Source organism: Didymosphaeria variabile, assembly GCF_027946475.1.
Source record: "Didymosphaeria variabile strain IMI 356815 chromosome Unknown scaffold_3, whole genome shotgun sequence".
Taxonomy (NCBI): domain Eukaryota; kingdom Fungi; phylum Ascomycota; class Dothideomycetes; order Pleosporales; family Didymosphaeriaceae; genus Didymosphaeria; species Didymosphaeria variabile.
This window is the reverse complement of record NW_026611622.1, coordinates 3,578,044-3,597,021: the sequence shown is the minus strand read 5'-3', so window position 1 is coordinate 3,597,021 and position 18,978 is coordinate 3,578,044. Positions and strand designations below refer to the sequence as shown.

Below are 18,978 nucleotides of genomic sequence, written 5' to 3'. Positions count from 1 at the left end.
GCAACGCTTTCGGAGCCTAGCCGAGCCATATCTCTATGCTTCGTATTCGAATGCCAACCATACCGACAAACCACACTTATTCCCTCTATGTTTGATCAATCGACCGGATCTCGCCGATCATGTACGGATAATAGATCTACGTGTCGAAAGCGAGGTGAATCCTATGCCGGAAGACGCGCTTCGCCATCTACGAAAAGCTATTGATGAGCTGAATCTCCCTGAATCGCTAGCAGACCAGTGGAAATGGCGGCTTGAGAAAATGGGACTGACCAGAGCCACCGTCTGTGCGGAATTGTCTTTGCTCTTGGCATCACGCAAGATCAAGCATGTCTCTTTGCAGCTGAACGTTTTGAACGATTTCCCCGCCATCGAACACATCTTGTTCGACACTCCGAACTGGTCAGGAAGATTTGATCAAGTGCAATCTGTATCAGTCGCAGACCCGTCTAACATCCGGAATTTGGACCTCTACAACCTTGCGTACCTCTTCAAAATGCCAAATCTCCGGCGCTTCGAGATTATGGGTTGTGAAGAACATGCTCTCGGTAGTTCGACAGGTTGGAATAGCCGAGGCCAACTCGAAACGAATCTCGGATCGTGGCATTCGATGCAAGATTCCGGTGTGGAAACAATTGTAATTCGCGAAGGTTCCGTCAGACACTGCGCAGTCAACGTTTTGCTTAATTGTTGCAAGGCGGTGAAGCATCTCCACGTAGAAGTGGATCTTCTCAAATCTGAATGGGATTTGTTTCATTTCTTCCGGTTAGAAGATGCACTGTGCCGTCATGCAGAGTCCCTAGAGTATCTGGCAATTGTGCAAAGTCAGAAAAATAGGGAACGCCAGGGAGAATTTGGATTCCGTAACAGTGGCTGTCTATCATTCCTCCCCAGGCTTAACGAGTTACGATCAGCTGTTGTGCCACTGCGCGCTCTAACCTCAATCCCGGACATTGGGTCGATTGAGATGGCGTCTAGTGAGGATGGTTCGCCAGGAAGAATCTCTAATGAAGCCGAAATTAGACAGTACCTACCACCTTCCCCAGAAAGCATATCGATCTGTAACGACAACGTGCACTACGGTAGCACAACAACCCTTTTTGGGCTCGCCTAAGGAACCGTGTCACGGCTGCTTTGTGTACTGCATTCCTTAGCGGCTGTTCACCGCCCAAAACAAGCCTCATTTCGGTTTTTCTGGAAGGCCCAATTTTGGGAAAGCCAGGCAGCACAGCGTACAATGCAGTGGGTTTGTGATGGTGGCGGGATCTTGCACATCGGTACGGCTACGCCGTTCCACCCTAGATCACCAGCGGCTTGCATATGTGCAAGTATCTAACAACGCCTCCCAAGACTACAGTCATTGGTCCGCATGCGCACCGTTGAAAGTGTGCACGATGGTCGCTGTCCGAAATCTCAACTCCTCGAATCCGCGTTTCGCTCTTGATTAAACAAGCGCTCGCGCTTTCCATTTCCGCCCCCCATCGCCGCCACAGCCACGATACCCGCAATTACACATGCAGGCTCGGGCCGCTGCATACGTGAAAGTTTACAAGGAATGTCACTTCTCGGCAGACTCGCCGTTGATAAAACATTGCGGATTGCACATCGTACAAGGTCACCCCGCCACTCAATGCGCAACTCATCGCGCACTTCAAGTTGATCATTTAACGAACAGCGCAAATGGTAGGAGCAAGCTCCACGCTTAGAAGCTATCTTATTTAGACATGCCGTGTTTGTCGAGCGGCTCATCTTCTACCTCCCCAGCAGCAAAACAGGAAGGGCTACGTCGCGTGCGAGATGATATTCCAATGAGGCTATGGATAGTCGCATCGATAAGCTTCTGGGAAAAAGCAGCATTTTGGGGGTTGACGGCACCATGGCAAAACTACATGCAACATCTTCCTCGTCTCACTCCCGAAGAGACTCCTGGCGCCCTCGGCCTAGGGCAGGTCAAAGCTACGCGCATATACTGCGCTTTCTATATCGCGTATTACTTCTCTCCGATGGGTTTCGCCATTCTGTCCGATTCACGACTGGGTCGATATCGAACTCTCCTCGCATGCCTGATACTGTTCAATATCGGGGCTGCGGTGATGACCTTCAGCTCTCTGCCTTCAAGCTTGGCTAGTGGATGGGGTCTACCAGGCCTCATCGTAGCTATGGTCTGTGTAGCCTTGGGGGGTGGCGGGTTCGAATCTAATATGGCAGCTTTCTTGGCTGATCAGTGTGTCGAGACCGAACCGCGCATCAAGACACTAGGTACTGGAGAGGAGGTGATCACGAGTAGAACACTCACAATCGAATACATATATAGTCTTAACTACTGGTAAGTAGTCGCTCCACAGATGCTCGAAGCCTCAACTCACATATTTCTAGGATAGGAAATGTTGGATCGCTATCATGGTTCGCGGTCGTCGCGCTAGAAGAGCACATGGGTTTCACAGCGGCGTATGGTCTGACATTTGGGTTCATCTTCGTTTCCCTGATCACGCTATGTGTGGGTAAAAATTACTTCTGTAAGTGTTCATCATACGCTCATGCATCTGCAAGCTAATGGGACATAGTAAGAGTTCCACACAAGTCGGGGATCTTTGCACAAGCCAGCCGAATATTGTTGTGCGCTTCTCGAAATGGATTTAGACTAGCCCGCGCTGACCCCAAGTACCAACTCGATCATCGCCATAAGGTCGTCCCTTGGAGTAGTGAGCTAGTTCGCGAACTTCGTCGTGGCCTCGGAGGCTGCCGTGTCCTGTAAGTACAGGGTGTATCTTCGGAGATCTTCCGCTGATCCTTTCATAGGCTAGCTTTCATCGTCTTCTACATCTGCTTCGATCAGATGCAGAATAATCTGATCTCTCAATCCGCTCAGATGGAGACCGGAAGCACCCCGAACGACATGCTTCCTGCCATGAATCAAGTGGGTTGTATCCTGTTCACGCCCCTTATTCACCACGTTATCTATCCGCTTCTTCACAAGCGTCACATCTACCTTAAGCCAATCACACGCATTACCATCGGATTTGGTTTTGTGGTAGCCTCTATGGCATACGCTGCGATCGTGCAGAGCGCCATATACTCGACGGGCCCTTGCTACGATCATCCACGTACGTGCAGTTCTGTTGCGAACCGCGAGCCAAACCACGTCAATATATGGCTCCAGGCGCCGGTCTTCTTCCTCATTGCCATGGGCGAGGTGTGGGCATATGTAACAGCGCTCGAGATCGCATACAGCCATGCTCCGAAGAATATGAAGTCCATGATCCAGGCCATCTTTCCACTCATGGCGGGGATCGGATCGGCGTCTGCTATGGGACTTACACCGATCACGCATGATCCGAACCTTGTCATCTTCTATGCCTCCCTCGCTGGTGCCATGGCTATTACTACGGTTGTTTTCTGGCTTGTGTTTCGGAAGCACGACGAGAACGACGCTGAAGACAACACTGACAAGTATACGGAAGGCGCGCAGACACCATACATGGAAAATAGCCCTCGCGATAGCGTCAATGAGGGTATCGATGTTGGGTCAGGCGTCGGAGACATAGAGCTTGGTCTAATCCCCGCATTGCGCCCCAGTAGTGCCTTCTCCTTGAAGCGCTCCGATCTCACGAGCTCAACGCTTGCAGACGAGAGACTGGAGAATATCTTCGAGGTTCATGGCGTCCCTGGCGAAACGGATCAGTTCGCAACTTCTCCCAACGCCACACAGCACGAAGTAGTCAAGCAAACTATCATTGCGGTACCGAAGGCAGCTCATCCGGTACAGCTTCTCCCGCCACCGCCACGGAGCCCGGCGAAGAAGATGCGCGGACTACAGAAGCGACTGCCACCATTGCCAATGATGCCCGCCGAGCCACTGCCAGCACAATTTCTTTAGGATCCTGCAAGAGATAATATCGAGCATTCGGGCCCGTCGCTCACCTCATCCCAAGATATCAGCAAGTCGCACACCACTTGTAGGTTGATGCTAGACTAAAATGGCTATTCGAGAAAAGACAAGCCAGCCGCCTAGGCATTGGATAATAGAGAGCAAGGGTTGCTCATACTATACAACTGTCTTCCCAAACATTGTTCAGGCAACGTTACCACATTAGACGAACGCGCAAACCCTTGTGCAGCAGTTGGCCTTCTTGCGATACTATCTCGACAGCGCAGTCCTGGTGTGACCTTCGTTGTTCAGCTTCATCCGCATTCCGAAATGAGTTTTTCGCCAACACTTGCTTTTCAAACGACATTGTCGTACCCTTCCTTACAGTGTGCAAATCGGACCACTCTTGCACCGGACTGAAACATTACCTTACATGGCTTGGATTGTTACACTCATTGGATATATCACGCGTTGCTGTTGTCTCATGTATTCTAATTCGTTGGCTTGCGATACCGGATTGTGTTGACGTGGACGTCGCACAGTGTACATGATATCGCTTGATTTGATACCACAGCAGTTTCATAATAGGGCACAAAAGAAAGGGTGGCGGCGTGCGACTTCCAAATCAGTGAGTTGAGTAGACTAGTCATGATAAAGAAAGAAGCACTTTTACGACTTCCCCTAATGAGACAATGCTGATCGCAAGCTAACATTTCACCCAACCACCTACAGAGTTTCGCGGCTCTACAAGGACTAAAAATGAGAAGGCTTGTAGATCTAACGATGTGCAGCTCCTCACGCACCAGCAAAAACAACACAAGACAATATGCCCAAAAGATCAAAAAGATCAAATATTAGATGGGAATAGATTGTATAAATGTCAAATATGGCTAAATGGCTTATATGGCTAGATAGCACATATGGCTAGATAGCGTATATGGCTAGATGGCCCCATATGTTGGATGATACAATCAGATTCCCACCGGATTAAATGTATAAGATTGCCCATTATCAGAATCGAACTGATGACCTTATCATAGCGGCTGAGTACTAGTGATACGCTCTACCACTGAGCCAAACGGGCGTTCGAATGCGAAGATGCGGACGCGTGCTGGGGCGATCGATGAACATTTCGCAAATTTTATAATATATATACAGCAAGGATAAAATCTTCGAAGTAAAGATGGTGATCTGAATATTGTGGGGCAGAATGTCGATGGAAATCTCTGCACCTTGTGGGTAATATGCTCACGGTGCTCAGGGGCAAGCGGTGTGGTTGGGTGGGGCAAGCCCAAGCGTTCGCGCCAGTTTACGCGTCTCTTTCGAACTGGCTATCGCGACACTTCCACGGTTCCCATCACACCAGTACCTTCGTACGGCAATGCTCGTCTTGCAACGAGGTATCTACGTACCGCGGCCAGTATTGCCCACTTCGCACGATGAGTTCTCCTAGCACTGCGCCTTCCCTCCTACCGGTCTCCGCGATTCGGTCGAAGCAGGAATTGCGGTGTAGCTCGCGCTTTTAGACCTACGCGCAACGGACTTTTAGCAAGGCCAGAGATGCTCACAGCCGCACCGGGCGGAGGGTCTAACACGTGATACGAGTAGAGGGACTGGCTGGGCACGCAGAGAGCTGAAGACACCGAGAGGTTGCTGAGCAGTCGTCGACAAAAGCCAGCAACCATCGCCGTTTATTGTACGTTCTTTCCCTTTTCTAGCTGCGCAAAGGATGAGGCATATTATCATTCAGTTATCCCTGTCTGAACAATTTTGTTGAGAACCTTCTACTCTGATTTTCGCGCGTACGTCACAGTGTACTACAAAATTATGATGCGACTCAAGCTGACCATCACAGTCACCTCTCAATGGCCTTGAGTCTTCCTACGTCCTTCCTCGCTGCGATACCCCCTAGCGATAATCGCAAGCCCTCCAGCTGCGCCCGACACTGCTCATCATTGTTCTCGCTCGTGCACAGTCCGTCGCCCGAAGTCTCCTGCCGCATCTTCGTAAACTTCTCGTGTAATATACCTCGTGAATAACCGATGGGCTACGTCCGGCCGCGAAATCACAGATCCTAGACAGCGTAGTACATGAGCATAAATCGCTAGGCATAGTAGAAAGGAAGTTGGATGCGAGACTTCCTGGAATGATAGCACCAGTGAGAGTAGTAAAGCGCAGCACCAACTTGGACAATGGCGATGTCGTCAAATAGCATAATTCATCCAAGACTATCTCGTTTTTCTTTCCGTCACTCTACTTTGCAGCATAGGTAGGGAGGCCTCCAATCGGAGCTCCCAACGGATCTTCATCAACTCATAATGTCGTTTCCGCGTCGTCATACCCACCTGCGGAGCTAGCCCTGAGGATCCCCACAGGGTCGTCCAGCTTTTGTACACCCAAACGTGCAGCTAAGGAATAACAAGCGCTCAAAACGCGCCGAAGCGCAAGAAACAAAGAAATACAAACTGAGCTAGCCTTCCATTGCCATGAAAGTCGTGATCCGCTCCAACGCGACTTCCATCGTCTTGACAGGAATCGAGAACCGTATCCTGGCCCAACCGAACTCCTTGTCGACACCTTTGTACATGGTCCCAGGGCCGAGGAGCACACCTTGTTGCGCTAGTCGGTTGTAGAAATCTCGCTCATCTTCCACGCTTTGGGCATACTTCGCTAGCTTGGCAAATACGAATATCCCGTCGGTGGGTGCTACGAAACAGACATCCAACTGTTTCAAGACATTCTCGACGAGACGGTAGGACGCGGTGAGTCTTTCTGAGTTGAGTGCGATAAGGGTAGGAAGTTGTGCCCATCTCAAGAGGCTCGAGAGGTATAGAGATGCTAAAGTGTTTGCGTGCCAGTATGTCAGAAGAGCTACAGCGGAGAGTAACTTGGGGTTTTGCTGGGAGATCAAACAGCCCTAAAACGTCAGTGTCAGTGCGACGAGTATATTGTAGTCCACTCACGATACGAAAGCCACTGGATCCAAATAGCTTGCTGGCGGCCCAGATTACGTGCACTCGGGATGGGTCGATCTTTACTGCGCCTTCCGGTACCAGCGGTTCTGTCAGCGAGAGAGCTGAAACGAATTTCGCACTCTTATGCGGTCTTTCTTTGAGCTCCGTTAGAGCATAAATCTCATCCGAGATGAAGTGCAGTCCTCGCTCCTGGCAAAACTCCATGCATTCAATGAGCGACTTCCTGGTGTAGCATTGTGAAGTAGGGTTGTGCGGGTTTGTTATGAGCACTGCTTTGATCCTCGATTTGTCCGCTGAGAAGTCATAGGCGGCCTGAAGAGAGGGCAGCAGATAGTTGTCAAAGTTTTGGTACGTTGGCGGCCTAGCAACAACGATGTTGACGTTTTGCCGCGCTCTCGTGATGCGGTCGAACCCGACTATAACGTGGTGAGCTGCGCAGTCATAGAGAAGGATTAGAGCGGTCCACTAACACCAGTACGGCCCAGGCACAATGATGCTGTCGCCTTCGTCACATATAGCATGTATAACGCTCTCCAGCGCATCGGAAGCGCCGGCAGTCAGAACGACGTGTTCCGGTTTGACCGTGTGTATGGGTGCAAACGACGTATTGAAGAACGAAGCTAAGCTTTCTCTTGTCGAGAAGTCACCACCGTCTGCGGTCGGTATAGCGAAAGCCTGCAGTTCTGTCAGCTTTGTTGACACAATGGAATGGTTCAATCATTGCCTTTTCCGTGATCTTGTCCTCCACTAAAGTTTTGAGAAATTCTAATAGCTCGGGACGTATAACCTCGCTCTGTGCGGTGGAGAGATCAATGGTGCTAGAATCATCGGCACAAGCTTGCGATGCGACATCGTGAGTTTGGGGTGCAAGTACTTTGAGAGTCGCTCGCATGCGCGAAGATAAGCCAGGATCCGTCTTCACATCACTATGTTGTGGGCTTCCGACCTGTGAATGCATCGCCTGGTGGTGAAAAGTCTCGAGGGGTATCGAATTCGGCATATGATTGCTATCGAGAGGGTGGTAGGGCTGTCTTCAACAGCGGAGCGTTTGGCCTGCGCTCTGCGACTACAGTCAGGCTGGAGAGCTGACACTATATCAGAAACACGGACCTTGGTGTTCTCACATGCAGTAGTAGGCTAGCAGTCGTTTACTGGTGCACACAATCCGTCTACTTGACGCGTTGTGTCCGTTACCCAGGGTCAATGTCCGCCAGCGAACACGCGGAGTTCTCCAGTCCTGGTTCTGCAGGTCGACGTTTTGAGGTGGCGCTTCGTATCATTTCGGCAGCTAAGCGCATGCAGCATGTCTTATTGTGGCTCAGCAAAGCCATCGGAAGTCCTTTGCGAGCGAAACATCCAATAGTTCGGCGGGTTCGGGCCCGACTATAGGATAGGGGGTGTTGTTGCGCCATACCGATAGTGATCGGCTCGCATACGCCCCTGGCGTGCATACAGCGGAAGTCAGCTGTTTCCATCGAAAGGCGACCTGTCGCATCTGCAGCTGCCATTGTAATCACACCCACTTAGCCGCCCGGCGCCAAAAGAATCGGTGTGCTGTGCGTTGCATAATCGATCGTGGTGGGTCGCGGGTCGCGGGATGCGGGGCGGCACTTAATGATAGTATACTCACCACGAATTGTGTATCTTTGAGATCCGACACAGATCAGAACCTTCCCAGATGTTTGAAGTACGCCATTGGTGTCCTGCTAGGATCGAATAGGCTTTCCTGTCTCTCCTTACTTGCTGTTCGGTGTTAGCGGGGCTAAAGCTTGAATTATGCATAGAGCGACCGGTAAAAGACTTCAACGTGTTCTGTTACATGCAGGTACCCCTAACTGATTGGCAAGTGGGTGGAATAACGTTTCGGAAGCTTTGCAATGCCTGTGGATCAAAGCTAAGCGGCGTAGTGCACGTTATGTTCCCCACATTCCGAAGCTCAAAATTGTAACGCCTGTATTCTGCGGACCATCGCTCACGCGAACGTGTCGCTTGTACCATTGCCTATAATTCGTTTCTTCATCCAATAGATATATGAGCGACTAGGAGGCGAATCAAAATGCATGCACATGGGTGGATTTAATCAGAAGGTGCCCAGGTGGTTTAATCGACACGTGAATGCCTAAACGGGCATCTTGGCGGGGCGTACCTGAAGGATGACATCAACCGCCACGGCGTTTCCATCAGAGATCATCTGCCAAACATATGACCAACGCTCTGCACTTCTGCTGACACATATCTCATTACGCTCTGTATACCAAGGTTTAGACTGATGGCCGCCAGGACGCGGCTAGCATCCGCCTTTGCTCGGCCCAGCTGGTTACCACTTCGCGCAACACCTTCCTCCCATCAACAGCCAATCCGGTATCAGATCAAGCGGCCGATCCTCAGGAACAAGCTTCGGGACCGGCCGTTCCGACGCAGTTACAGCAAGAACCACTCTTCGAATTCACAACCAAACCCTACTCCGAATCTAGGCAGTCCGGAGCCGCTATCATTCACAGCGCGTCTCAGGAAGTTGTCCAGAGAGTACGGATGGACAGTGGTTGGTGTGTATCTAGCGCTTACAGTGGCCGATATTCCTTTGTGCTTTCTCGCCGTCAAGTACGTCGGCGCGGAGCGGATTGCTCATGCTGAGCATGTAGTCGTTGGCGGGGCGAAAGACGTGATCGGAAGGTTCTTTCCCAATTTATTCGACAGGGAAAAGGAGAATGAAGCCGAAGTTGAAGCCGCACAGGCGGAAGAAGAAGAGCAAAGCGGGCAACCAAGTAAGTGCCTCCGATACATGCCAATCGATCCGCTAACAGAGCTTTGTTAGCTTTCTGGACGAAGCTAGGATTGGTCTTCATCGTCCACAAGTCTTTCATATTTATCCGCGTACCACTGACAGCAGCGGTCACACCTAAGGTGGTTAAAACATTGCGCAGCTGGGGCTATGATATCGGAAAAAGAAAACCAAAAAAGAAATAGACCCTCCATCAGTAATCTAATTCTCGAGCACTAGGTAGAAGTCGGATTTTTCGACAACGGGTGTAACAGTACAAAACAAATGTATTTCTCTGATTAAATACGAATCCATTCATGAGCCTCTTGAGATTGATTCTTCGCTTGCGCTGTTGTTGCTACACATCGAAGCACTTGAGGGACGCCTCGACAGTCGCTCGCCATCCAGCGCGTTCGTCCTCCCGCTGTCCACGAGGACAAACATACACGAGGGCACGCACATAGGTCAGTATCTTACCCAGCGCCATCTGCACCGCGTTGGGATCCACAGCCCCAAGGATATCTGTGAATTGCTGCTCGTTGAAGATCTCGAACATCCTATCTCGCTCCCTCTTTGCTTCGGCAGTACTTTTCCCATTCCACAGAAATGCTTTCGAAGGATTCCACAATGGTGCCGGTACCACGCCTGAGAATTCCCAGTCGAGAGTCCCTGTTATGGTCGCTGTGGCCGGATCACACATGATGTTTGCGAAATGAAGGTCTTTGTGGGCGAAGATGTACTTGATGTCATCTGTTTTAGCGGGGTCGTCCTGGAGACGCTCAATTAGAGCGTTAAGGCGAGGAAGTAGGTCGCGATAAGATGCAAGCGAAGAGTGCTTTTCGATGTTTTGACTGTATTTTCGAAGACACGCAATGGCATAATCCGCATAAGTGTTGTACGGTCCTGCAATATTGAGGCTCTCCGCCGTCTCACCGGCATCCCAGTATTTCCCGATATCGGGTGTCTGCCAAAACGTCTCATCGAGCACAGGGCCGGGCACGACCTTATCACCTACGATAGACAGACCGCCTACGTGGTCCCAAGCATGCTCTTGGAGCTGGGTCAGATAATCGGTCAGCTGCGAGATGAGGTACCGCTTCGCGCGGTCATCGAGCTGGTCGTAGATCTGATCGACACTGATTCCTGGTACGCGCTCCAACAACATAAACTCGTGGTTGATCGGGTTGTCGGTGAATGCATCAAAGCGAACCAGCGCTGGCACAGGTATTGTGGTGGCGGATCTCACCCATCGCATGCAAGCGACCTCATTGAGCGTTTTAATGCGTGGTAGGTGATTACCTGAGACGCGGAGTATCAAATCGACCAAGCCATCAGGGACGCTTGAGCGATCCGGTACGAGTGTTGGCGCATCTTTCGAAGCGAATTGAAGGATGTATATGGAGTGATAGGCGGCGGTAGCATCGAGCTTCCTAATGCTCAAGGCAACTGGTAAATCGAGCGAAGCCAGCAATTGTTGGATGGCGGTCTCGCTCAAGACTGGAATGATGTTTTGGGTCATTGCATGCCTAGTGTATTTGCGCGACTCAAACATATATCGGTTGTGCTGGGTTCACTCAGTTGAGTCATTTTCGCTACGGTATGCAGCATACGTCAAGCCATGTAAGCATCGAAACCAACGCGATTGCAAGGTTGTAGATGCAATTGCCGAATATCAATTAGGTCGCAACCGGTTGCGGTACCTGATTACTTACGCCTAGACTGAAGCCTGGCCTTCTTGCTTTATTCGGATCATTCAAGCCCCAGGCTGTGCTGCTTGCGTCGTGCACCGTCGTCCGCCTCATGTCCCTCTTGAACTTGCCGGCAAAGGTACCGCTGCCGGCTCTATGCAGCACACAGGTGTTATCCCATATAATCATATCGGTTGGGTTCTCCCACGCTATGCTGGTCCGATACTTTTCTTGTGTAGTATGGTCGAGCAACTGCTTCAACAAAGCGTCTGAGCGCGCTGCGTCCAGCCCTTCGACGTGGTGTGCATGCGCAGCAACATATAGGTTCATTCGACCAGAGGGCTCATGCTTTTGTGCGATCTTATGCAGGTGCATCGGTTGCGTGGACACGTCCAAGTCTTTGAAGAAATCAGGCGCGGCGACTTTCCGAGAGTGCGCCATGCAGTGCGCAGCTACATACTCTTTTTCGAGCAGCTCGGACTTCAAAGGCTCGGGAAGCTCGTCGAAAGCCGTGCGAGAGTCGGCAAAGTCGGTGTTGCCGCCGTGTCCTGGCGGTGGTAGCTCGTATGCGCGTAGGAGCGAGAATGAGGCACGTCTAGGGTTGAAAGAGCTGTCAACATGGAAAAGAGAATTGCCCTATCCTACAGTCAGCCGCAAAGCCTGGAGAAACTTGGTATGTTTGCTCTGCCTACCTTTTGATATTGCGCTTTTGGGGAGTTCGGATCGATCACATTGCCGTCCTCGTCTACGTTGCCCGCGTCAAAAAGTTCATAGTAGTCATACCGCATCTTGCGCCCTGCCGTTATATACGGCCGAATATCGTCAAGTTCCCCCATCCTTCGCGAGAACTCCACGTGAGCTGTGTCGTTCATCCCAGTTTTCCGAAAAACGCATACCCCGTACTACTCCGGGTCAGCTTACTTCTATCGAAGTACTCTCGCTCCCAGCAGTTCAGCCTACCTTCGCCATCGCGGCCAATATCTCCCGGAATTGCTCCTCAGACGGGTTCGGAAAATCTACGCCTTCGAGCTCTGCACCGAAACTTGGGTGGAGCTCCTTGACACGGAAGGTCTTGAACTCGCTGCTGATTCCTGTCCTTTCCATATTGTCTGAGCCCTTGTCTTTGCGTTCTTGATCAAGTCGCTAAGAATATTCGCCTCGGGGCCGTGATTGCCTTCTAGGTGGTACATTTATTCCTGGATTTGGCGCCGTCTTATAGCGCGGATTGTTCGTGGATCGGTGGGGAATGGTGTGGAGTGGGCTGAAGCGGGGGATGGAGAAGGAGGGAGGGGATGGCGAATTATGTGACACGAAGGGATGCATCAACCCCGGCATATATGGAACGTTATTTGCCGATGCTGCTGGTCTCATGTCACGCTTCTGTGACCATACAGAAGTCCGCTGACAAGCTTCCTTCGTCTGATGCCCCGCAATTTGGCGGTACCCCACGAAACACCAAGGTACCCTACGGGTACTAGACTCTAGTATACCCGCCAATTGAAAGCTTGGTCGCGACGACGAGGTGTCGTGAGTCTGCTCGCGACGCAGCCGATGGACCGAACGATGATTCAGCGAGGGATGCGTGGGTTAAGAACGATGACATTGATATCAACTGCCGGATAACGCCAACAACATTGGCATGCGACCTTTTGAGCATGGGAGTCGAGGAGGAAGAGATCGGCAAGGAGTCTCCGCTCCCAGTTGGACAATAAGGGTATACTCGCAGCATGCAACCGCTTATTGATGAGCTGCAGTCTCGGCGAGAGGTCTCGCTCGACACTTATCTATTGCGACGTATCTGGTCCTTCGTTTACGATACTGTTCCGAACATCTCGAAAGATATTACAGACAAGGAACGATGGCTGCTGATAACAAGCACGAGGCTGTCCGCATCGAGAATACTTTGGGAAAGGAACACACCGTGGATGAATCGCACCTTGACCAAAACATACACTTGAACGATGCGATACAAGCGGAAATCGATAAAGATGAAAAAAGAGTTCGAAAAATAATCCGAAAAGTCGATTTTCGTATGGTTCCCATCTTGGGTTTGTTGTACATGTGGGCACTGATTGATCGAGTGAATTTGCCAAACATTCAAATCGCAGGTATGTCAAACTTCAGCTAAAGTACAAATCGGAATGATCGAACTTACGAAATTGCAGGCATGGGCAAAGAGCTTGAGACGACGAAAGGCAACCGATACACGCTAGTCACCATGATCTTCTTCGTGACCTATATCCTCTTCGACTACCCCTCCAACATCGCTCTTAGAAAATTCGGCGCAGCGAAGTGGCTTGGCTTCATCGGGACTGCGTGGGGATGTCTGACCATCGCCATGGGTTTTGTGCAATCTTGGAAGACGTTACTCGTCTGCCGTGTAATCTTTGGTGCGCTCGAGGCCGGAATGGCACCGGGCTGCATTTACCTACTTGGTGCCTGGTACACACGCTACGAGGTTCAGAAACGCTTTGCAGCTTGGGCTTGCATTGGTGTCTTCGGCTCGGGCATATCGTCTGCACTCGTCTACGGTATCACTACCATCGGCCGTGTAGGGGGGCTGAACGCCTGGCGTTGGATCTTCATTATCGAAGGACTCGTCAGTGCTGCAGTTGGCATCGTAGCCGGCATCATCCTTATCGACTTTCCCGATCGTGCGACGCGTCCTGGCATTTTTTTCAAAAAGGGCTTCCTCACGCCTGAAGAAGCTGCGATTGTGCTCGCACGCATAGAGCGTGACCGGGCAGATGCCGTTCCCGAGCCTTTCACTCGCCGCAATGTGTTGCGCGCGTTGTCCGATTGGAAGATGTGGCAGTTCCCGTTCCTGCTCTTTTGCAACAACCTCACCGTTTACTCTTTTTCTTACTTCCTTCCCATCATCTTGCACGGGTCCATGAACTACTCGACCAAGATGACATACTTCCTCACTATACCGCCCTATGTCTGCGCCTCAGTCTGGATGTTCGCCATCGGTTGTCTAAACGATCGCCTCAAAGTGCGCGGTCCGACTATTATTGTACAGTCGCTTATTATCACACTGGGCATATGTTTGATGGCCTTTGCGAGCAACGCCGGCGCGCGGTACTTTGGCGTGTTCCTGGCTGTAGGTGGCACAAACTCGAACATCCCAACTATATATGGATATCAACATAACAATCTCAGTAAGTGCATGTCTCGTCTATCGCGCCGCGTCGATCAGGTACTCCGTGTCATCCCATGGTAGAAACCAGACAGCCACTTGTGCCACGAACACCAAGCTAACCTAAGACAGCTGGTCAAACGAAACGCGCGCTCGCAACAGCAATGCTGCTCATGGGCGGGGGCTGTGGAGGCATCGCGGCATCATTTGCCTTCCAATCGAAAGATGCACCAGACTATATCCCAGGAATGATCACAGCTATCACATCGCAGGTAGTTACTGTCATCGTTGTCTCGTTGAATTGGTTGTTCTTCCTGCATCAGAACAGGAGGGCGGAGAGAGGTGAGGTGGTACTGGAAGGGACTCCAGGTTTTAGGTACACCATCTGATCCTGGGCTGTCTCAAAGTTAGTTCGAAGAGTTGATGCAACTTTCGACTTTGGTGATTTGGCAGGTCGGATATCCCTGGAATATGAATATAGACAAAGATTGCGAAAATGCACGTGCGCGCTAATTGATGATACTATAGTACATTCTTTTCCCCACCGACGCGTACCCTTTGACGCGTAACGCTAGGCACGCAAGCTGTCAACAAATTCCCGCGCCCCACCCAGATGCTCTCACGCTGGCTCCTTGTACCACAAGTAGTCTTTGTGCGCGATGAACGAATCATGGATCAGCTGCGTGAGAAGTTGCATGACAGAAACATCTAGGCTCTGCTTCGCCTTGCCCTTGTTCAAGGTGTGGTGTCTGAAGAAATGACCGTTACAGTCATTGAGAATCATGCCCTGGTACTCATTCATCATGTTCGGATAGCCCATCGCGTCGTCGCAAGGAATGCCCTTGAGCGCCTCGTTAGCACATGAATGAACATCGAACCTCAAAGAGTGGCACTTACGATAATGTTGTCACCTTGGGGATTGAAATCGTAGCGGATGTATTCGGAGAATACACGCTGTTCATGGCTCCAATTGTCCTTCCAATGGCCACAACCCTGATAACGCCCCTCGTTAGGACATTCAATCCATGCATCCAATATCTCTCTCGTGTAAGGTAGATTCTGAATAACGACAACGCCCGTATTGAGCACAGTAGTGCCTTTGCTATCAACACTGTTGATGATGTCGTTGTCGAAGACTTTCTGGTCAATCGGCATCAGGATGGACGTGTTGTTCGTTGCGCCCCAGTGATTGAGCAACCATTCAAGAGGTACTTCGGGATGAGTGATCGTGACGTCCGCATCCATGGTAATGACCCATTGGTACCTCTCGGTCTCAATCATCTTGCGCATTGCACCAGGCAGGATCCAAGTGTCATGGTAGCCTTCCATGCGATGGGCCTGGAAGAAATGATAGTCATAGCCATGTATCTGAGCTGGTCGCTATATCAGCGTGACTTAGCTTCAAACAGCGGTATTCTTACAATAGAGATAATGGCCCATGATAGCGCCAGACACCAGCTGTCCACCACCCATTTCGAGTCGTTCCCAGTTCATAGGGTTAGGGTTCAGCATTTCATTATTGTTGTTTGGTTCCCGAGTGTCAATGTCTACAATGAGAACCTTGCCCTTCAGTGGCTCTCTCCATCTCGGTAATTGAGTCAATCCGAAAGTCCTTCCGGAGGCATCAATGTAGTCGTCGGTCAACGAATGTCGTATCGGACCGAACAGCGCATGTATGCGATCTTTCACACTCGCCTCCTTCGCGGGTGTACTCGACGTGCTTGTAATGTTCCATGTGGGTCTAAGATTTGATCAGCATATCCTCGTGAGACGAGGCACTAGGCGATTAACGGTACCTGTATTCTTGAGCGATAGCCTGTAATTGCTCCAGCGATGGGACAACCTCTGGTTTGCTATGCAGTATGAGACCTAGTATAATGAATGTACAAACCACCGCAACGACAAGACGCGGGAGGTTGCAATTGGTGACCGCCATAGCGAAGGAGGAAAGTGAAACGGAGGGTTGAAGAGATGGTTTGTTCGATCTTGTTCAGGTAACGCAGCGAGGGTGGTTGGACCACAGCGGTGGGTCACCCTAACTTGGGAGGCGCACTACTTAAAATTCCAGGAACCTACTTAGACCAGCCACGAGGCTCTTGTGCACTTGTCGCATCGCGTATACCCTCTTCACAGAGTTAGCATACACGAGCGCGCTGAGACATCGCAATCAGTCGCAGCCATTGCAAACACTCTTGACGCAACGTTCGAAGTTCAAGTGACGCGGCCGTCGCGTATAGAGATAAGGCGCGAAGAATGTGATCAAGTAGAGTTACAGGACAGGTGTAGCAGTTCACCCTGACTAGAGAGGTCTAGAATAGTCAGGCATTAGACAAAACGGTAGCCGATCAACATTTCCCACAGACGTAAGATATGCTGAAGTCGCTCTCAAGTCGCCCTCTGCCGTCGGCGACAGCTGTCCACCTCCGGCAAGGTGGAACGCGTCAGCCCTTGCGTGCAGCGCGGCTGGATGTGGCGTAGGTGTCATGACACCTACAATAGATAGCGGTGACCAAAACATGTGGGCGATTGAGCGACTCAATAGACTCGATACGACAGCCGTGTACCAGCGGAAGGCGCCGTGGGCTTTGTAGTGCTACCAGTATTGCTCAGGGCGGATGCGATACGGTCGAGAGATTGGGTTAAAATTAGCAGATGAGGCTACCCGAGGCAGAGAAGACCGGGGCAATGTAAGCATCTCATTAAAAAGTTTAAAGAGTCCGCTCAGTAAAGGTAACGCGACAACGAAAATTGACTATTCTCATGCGCGAGATAAGAGGTCACGACCTTGCAGAGGTGTCAGCGACTGCCAGCCCCTGGCGTACTAGTCTCAACTCGGTCTGCGCACGTGACCGTTCCCATCTCATCTATATGAATTTCTTTTCTCCTACAATTGTCGTAATGCACAGGACCCCAATTTTTGAGATGAATAAACATTTGATACACTTTGACCCGTGTCGGAACTTGGACATCAACATACATGTTCTTTGGACAGCTTGTGTCTATCTACTTCAGATGGAGTGAGAATTTTGAAGACCAGCTGTGAAAACAATTCTGCACGCACACAAACTTACTTTTCCTGGAAGTACTGAAAAAGCAAGATAGATGAATGTCTAAAACTGGCCGACACCGCTGGTCGTGTGGCTGGGGCGTTTTCGTTGCCTTTTACCGAGGTAACTCACGTATAGCGGTATCTTCAATGCAAATAATGGTGCTGAGCAACAGTACCTAGGTATTTCATGATGATATATTCTTTGCAAAAGCTTGATGTGCTCCAGAAATAAAACAATTCGGATAATCTGAGGTATAAAACCGAGGATATAGATAGAATAGGATATAGATAGAATAGGATATAGATAGAATAGGATATAGATAGAATAGGATATAGATAGAATAGGATATAGATAGAATAGGATATAGATAGAATAGGATATAGATAAAATTAACCCTTACTCATTCACGCAATCCTGGGTTAAGACAAGACACGCTGACGCGAGGCTGATCTCGAATAGTGATTGGGTCGTTCTGACATGTTCGCTGTTCCGCGTTTGGGGATAGACACACGCTGGATCATCGGGCAACGCGGAAGTGATGTTGAACAACAGCATTACTCGCTGATAAAACAACTGTTCCACGTCGACGAAGGCTTTTCGTACCTAACAAGAACGAGAACAACGAAAGGGTGGACTATAAAACCCTAACTTTTGACAGAGCTGTTCCGTACACTTGCAAATCCTTGCTGTTGACTAAAAGCTACGGTTCAAACGCGCCATGTGCGGAAATCGGGGCAGCTTCGAGCAATGCTTGTCGTCCGCTCCTGTTGCTCCTCAGGCTCAAACCATCGAGGCGAACTTTGACCGCCAGATGTTTGTGAGGAACGAGCGATCATGTTCAACGGCTCTAAGTCACGATGGTGAAGCTCGCTCGACACACAAAGGGTACTCGGTGCCTCGAGTATGCGAAGAAGCGTTTAATTCGGATGAAGAGAGATATATAAGCCCTCCCTTGAAGATAGTGTTCATGTACACTCGAACAGGGCCTTGGGCACGCTAGAAAGGTTCAGTGTAGGCCACATGTCCCAAAACAAGTCTCACCACTCTTCATGTTCGCGGAGCGCGTACTTTGCCTCCAGAAACCATAACTCAAACCTTGCATGCTGCGCTTTTGAGGAACGTACCAAAGTAACGACGCATAGCATCACCAGCTCAACTCGGATAGTCCATCGGTATCAAGTGACGAAGCATTCAGTACTTCGTCAGCCCCAAGAAGTGCCAGGTTCGGATGACGCAAGGTATTATAAAACTTTCCCTTGGGAGGACCCTATTCTGCACTCTTCAGGTCCAATTTTCTAGTTGACTAAAACGAAAATGGAAAAGACATATGTCGAAAGAGTCGAAAGACATGCCGAGCCTCTAGCCATGTTGTCGAGCGCGGACCAGGCTCTTCTTTGACGCCATAAAACCCGCTCCGAACTCCCTATGTGATGCTCGTGATGATGCTCAGCAATATCAACCAGTGGTAATTATGCTGAGGATAAGAAGAGAAGGGAGACT

General features: G+C 50.3%; 6 protein-coding genes and 1 non-coding gene across 7 annotated transcripts; 2 read left to right on the top strand and 5 right to left on the bottom strand.

The window, feature by feature from the left end:
- Positions 1–2,490: 2,490 nt before the first annotated feature.
- PTR2_1 (peptide transporter ptr2) lies at positions 2,491–3,874 on the top strand (the record flags this gene model as incomplete). Its single annotated transcript, XM_056213295.1, has 2 exons — positions 2,491–2,498; positions 2,797–3,874. The coding sequence occupies 2 exons, from the start codon at positions 2,491–2,493 to the stop codon at positions 3,872–3,874; spliced, it is 1,086 nt and encodes a 361-aa protein (XP_056073603.1).
- A 993-nt stretch (positions 3,875–4,867) lies between these two features.
- N0V89_004510 lies at positions 4,868–4,949 on the bottom strand. The gene has a single exon. It is a non-coding gene; the product is annotated as a tRNA-Thr (tRNA).
- Positions 4,950–6,335: 1,386 nt separating this feature from the next.
- On the bottom strand, positions 6,336–7,044 carry N0V89_004509 (uncharacterized protein; the record flags this gene model as incomplete). The annotated part of the gene is made up of 2 exons (XM_056213294.1): positions 6,336–6,782; positions 6,829–7,044. The coding sequence occupies 2 exons, from the start codon at positions 7,042–7,044 to the stop codon at positions 6,336–6,338; spliced, it is 663 nt and encodes a 220-aa protein (XP_056073602.1).
- A 2,915-nt stretch (positions 7,045–9,959) lies between these two features.
- Positions 9,960–11,120, bottom strand: N0V89_004508 (uncharacterized protein; the record flags this gene model as incomplete). The annotated part of the gene is made up of 1 exon (XM_056213293.1): positions 9,960–11,120. The coding sequence occupies one exon, from the start codon at positions 11,118–11,120 to the stop codon at positions 9,960–9,962; it is 1,161 nt and encodes a 386-aa protein (XP_056073601.1).
- A 157-nt stretch (positions 11,121–11,277) lies between these two features.
- N0V89_004507 (uncharacterized protein) lies at positions 11,278–12,393 on the bottom strand (the record flags this gene model as incomplete). Its single annotated transcript, XM_056213292.1, has 3 exons — positions 11,278–11,925; positions 11,982–12,191; positions 12,250–12,393. The coding sequence occupies 3 exons, from the start codon at positions 12,391–12,393 to the stop codon at positions 11,278–11,280; spliced, it is 1,002 nt and encodes a 333-aa protein (XP_056073600.1).
- Positions 12,394–13,147: 754 nt separating this feature from the next.
- On the top strand, positions 13,148–14,512 carry N0V89_004506 (uncharacterized protein; the record flags this gene model as incomplete). The annotated part of the gene is made up of 2 exons (XM_056213291.1): positions 13,148–13,397; positions 13,455–14,512. 2 exons carry the CDS (start codon positions 13,148–13,150, stop codon positions 14,510–14,512), a joined length of 1,308 nt encoding a protein of 435 aa, XP_056073599.1.
- Positions 14,513–15,047: 535 nt separating this feature from the next.
- Positions 15,048–16,364, bottom strand: N0V89_004505 (uncharacterized protein; the record flags this gene model as incomplete). Its single annotated transcript, XM_056213290.1, has 4 exons — positions 15,048–15,269; positions 15,326–15,801; positions 15,850–16,169; positions 16,225–16,364. 4 exons carry the CDS (start codon positions 16,362–16,364, stop codon positions 15,048–15,050), a joined length of 1,158 nt encoding a protein of 385 aa, XP_056073598.1.
- Positions 16,365–18,978: the final 2,614 nt, after the last annotated feature.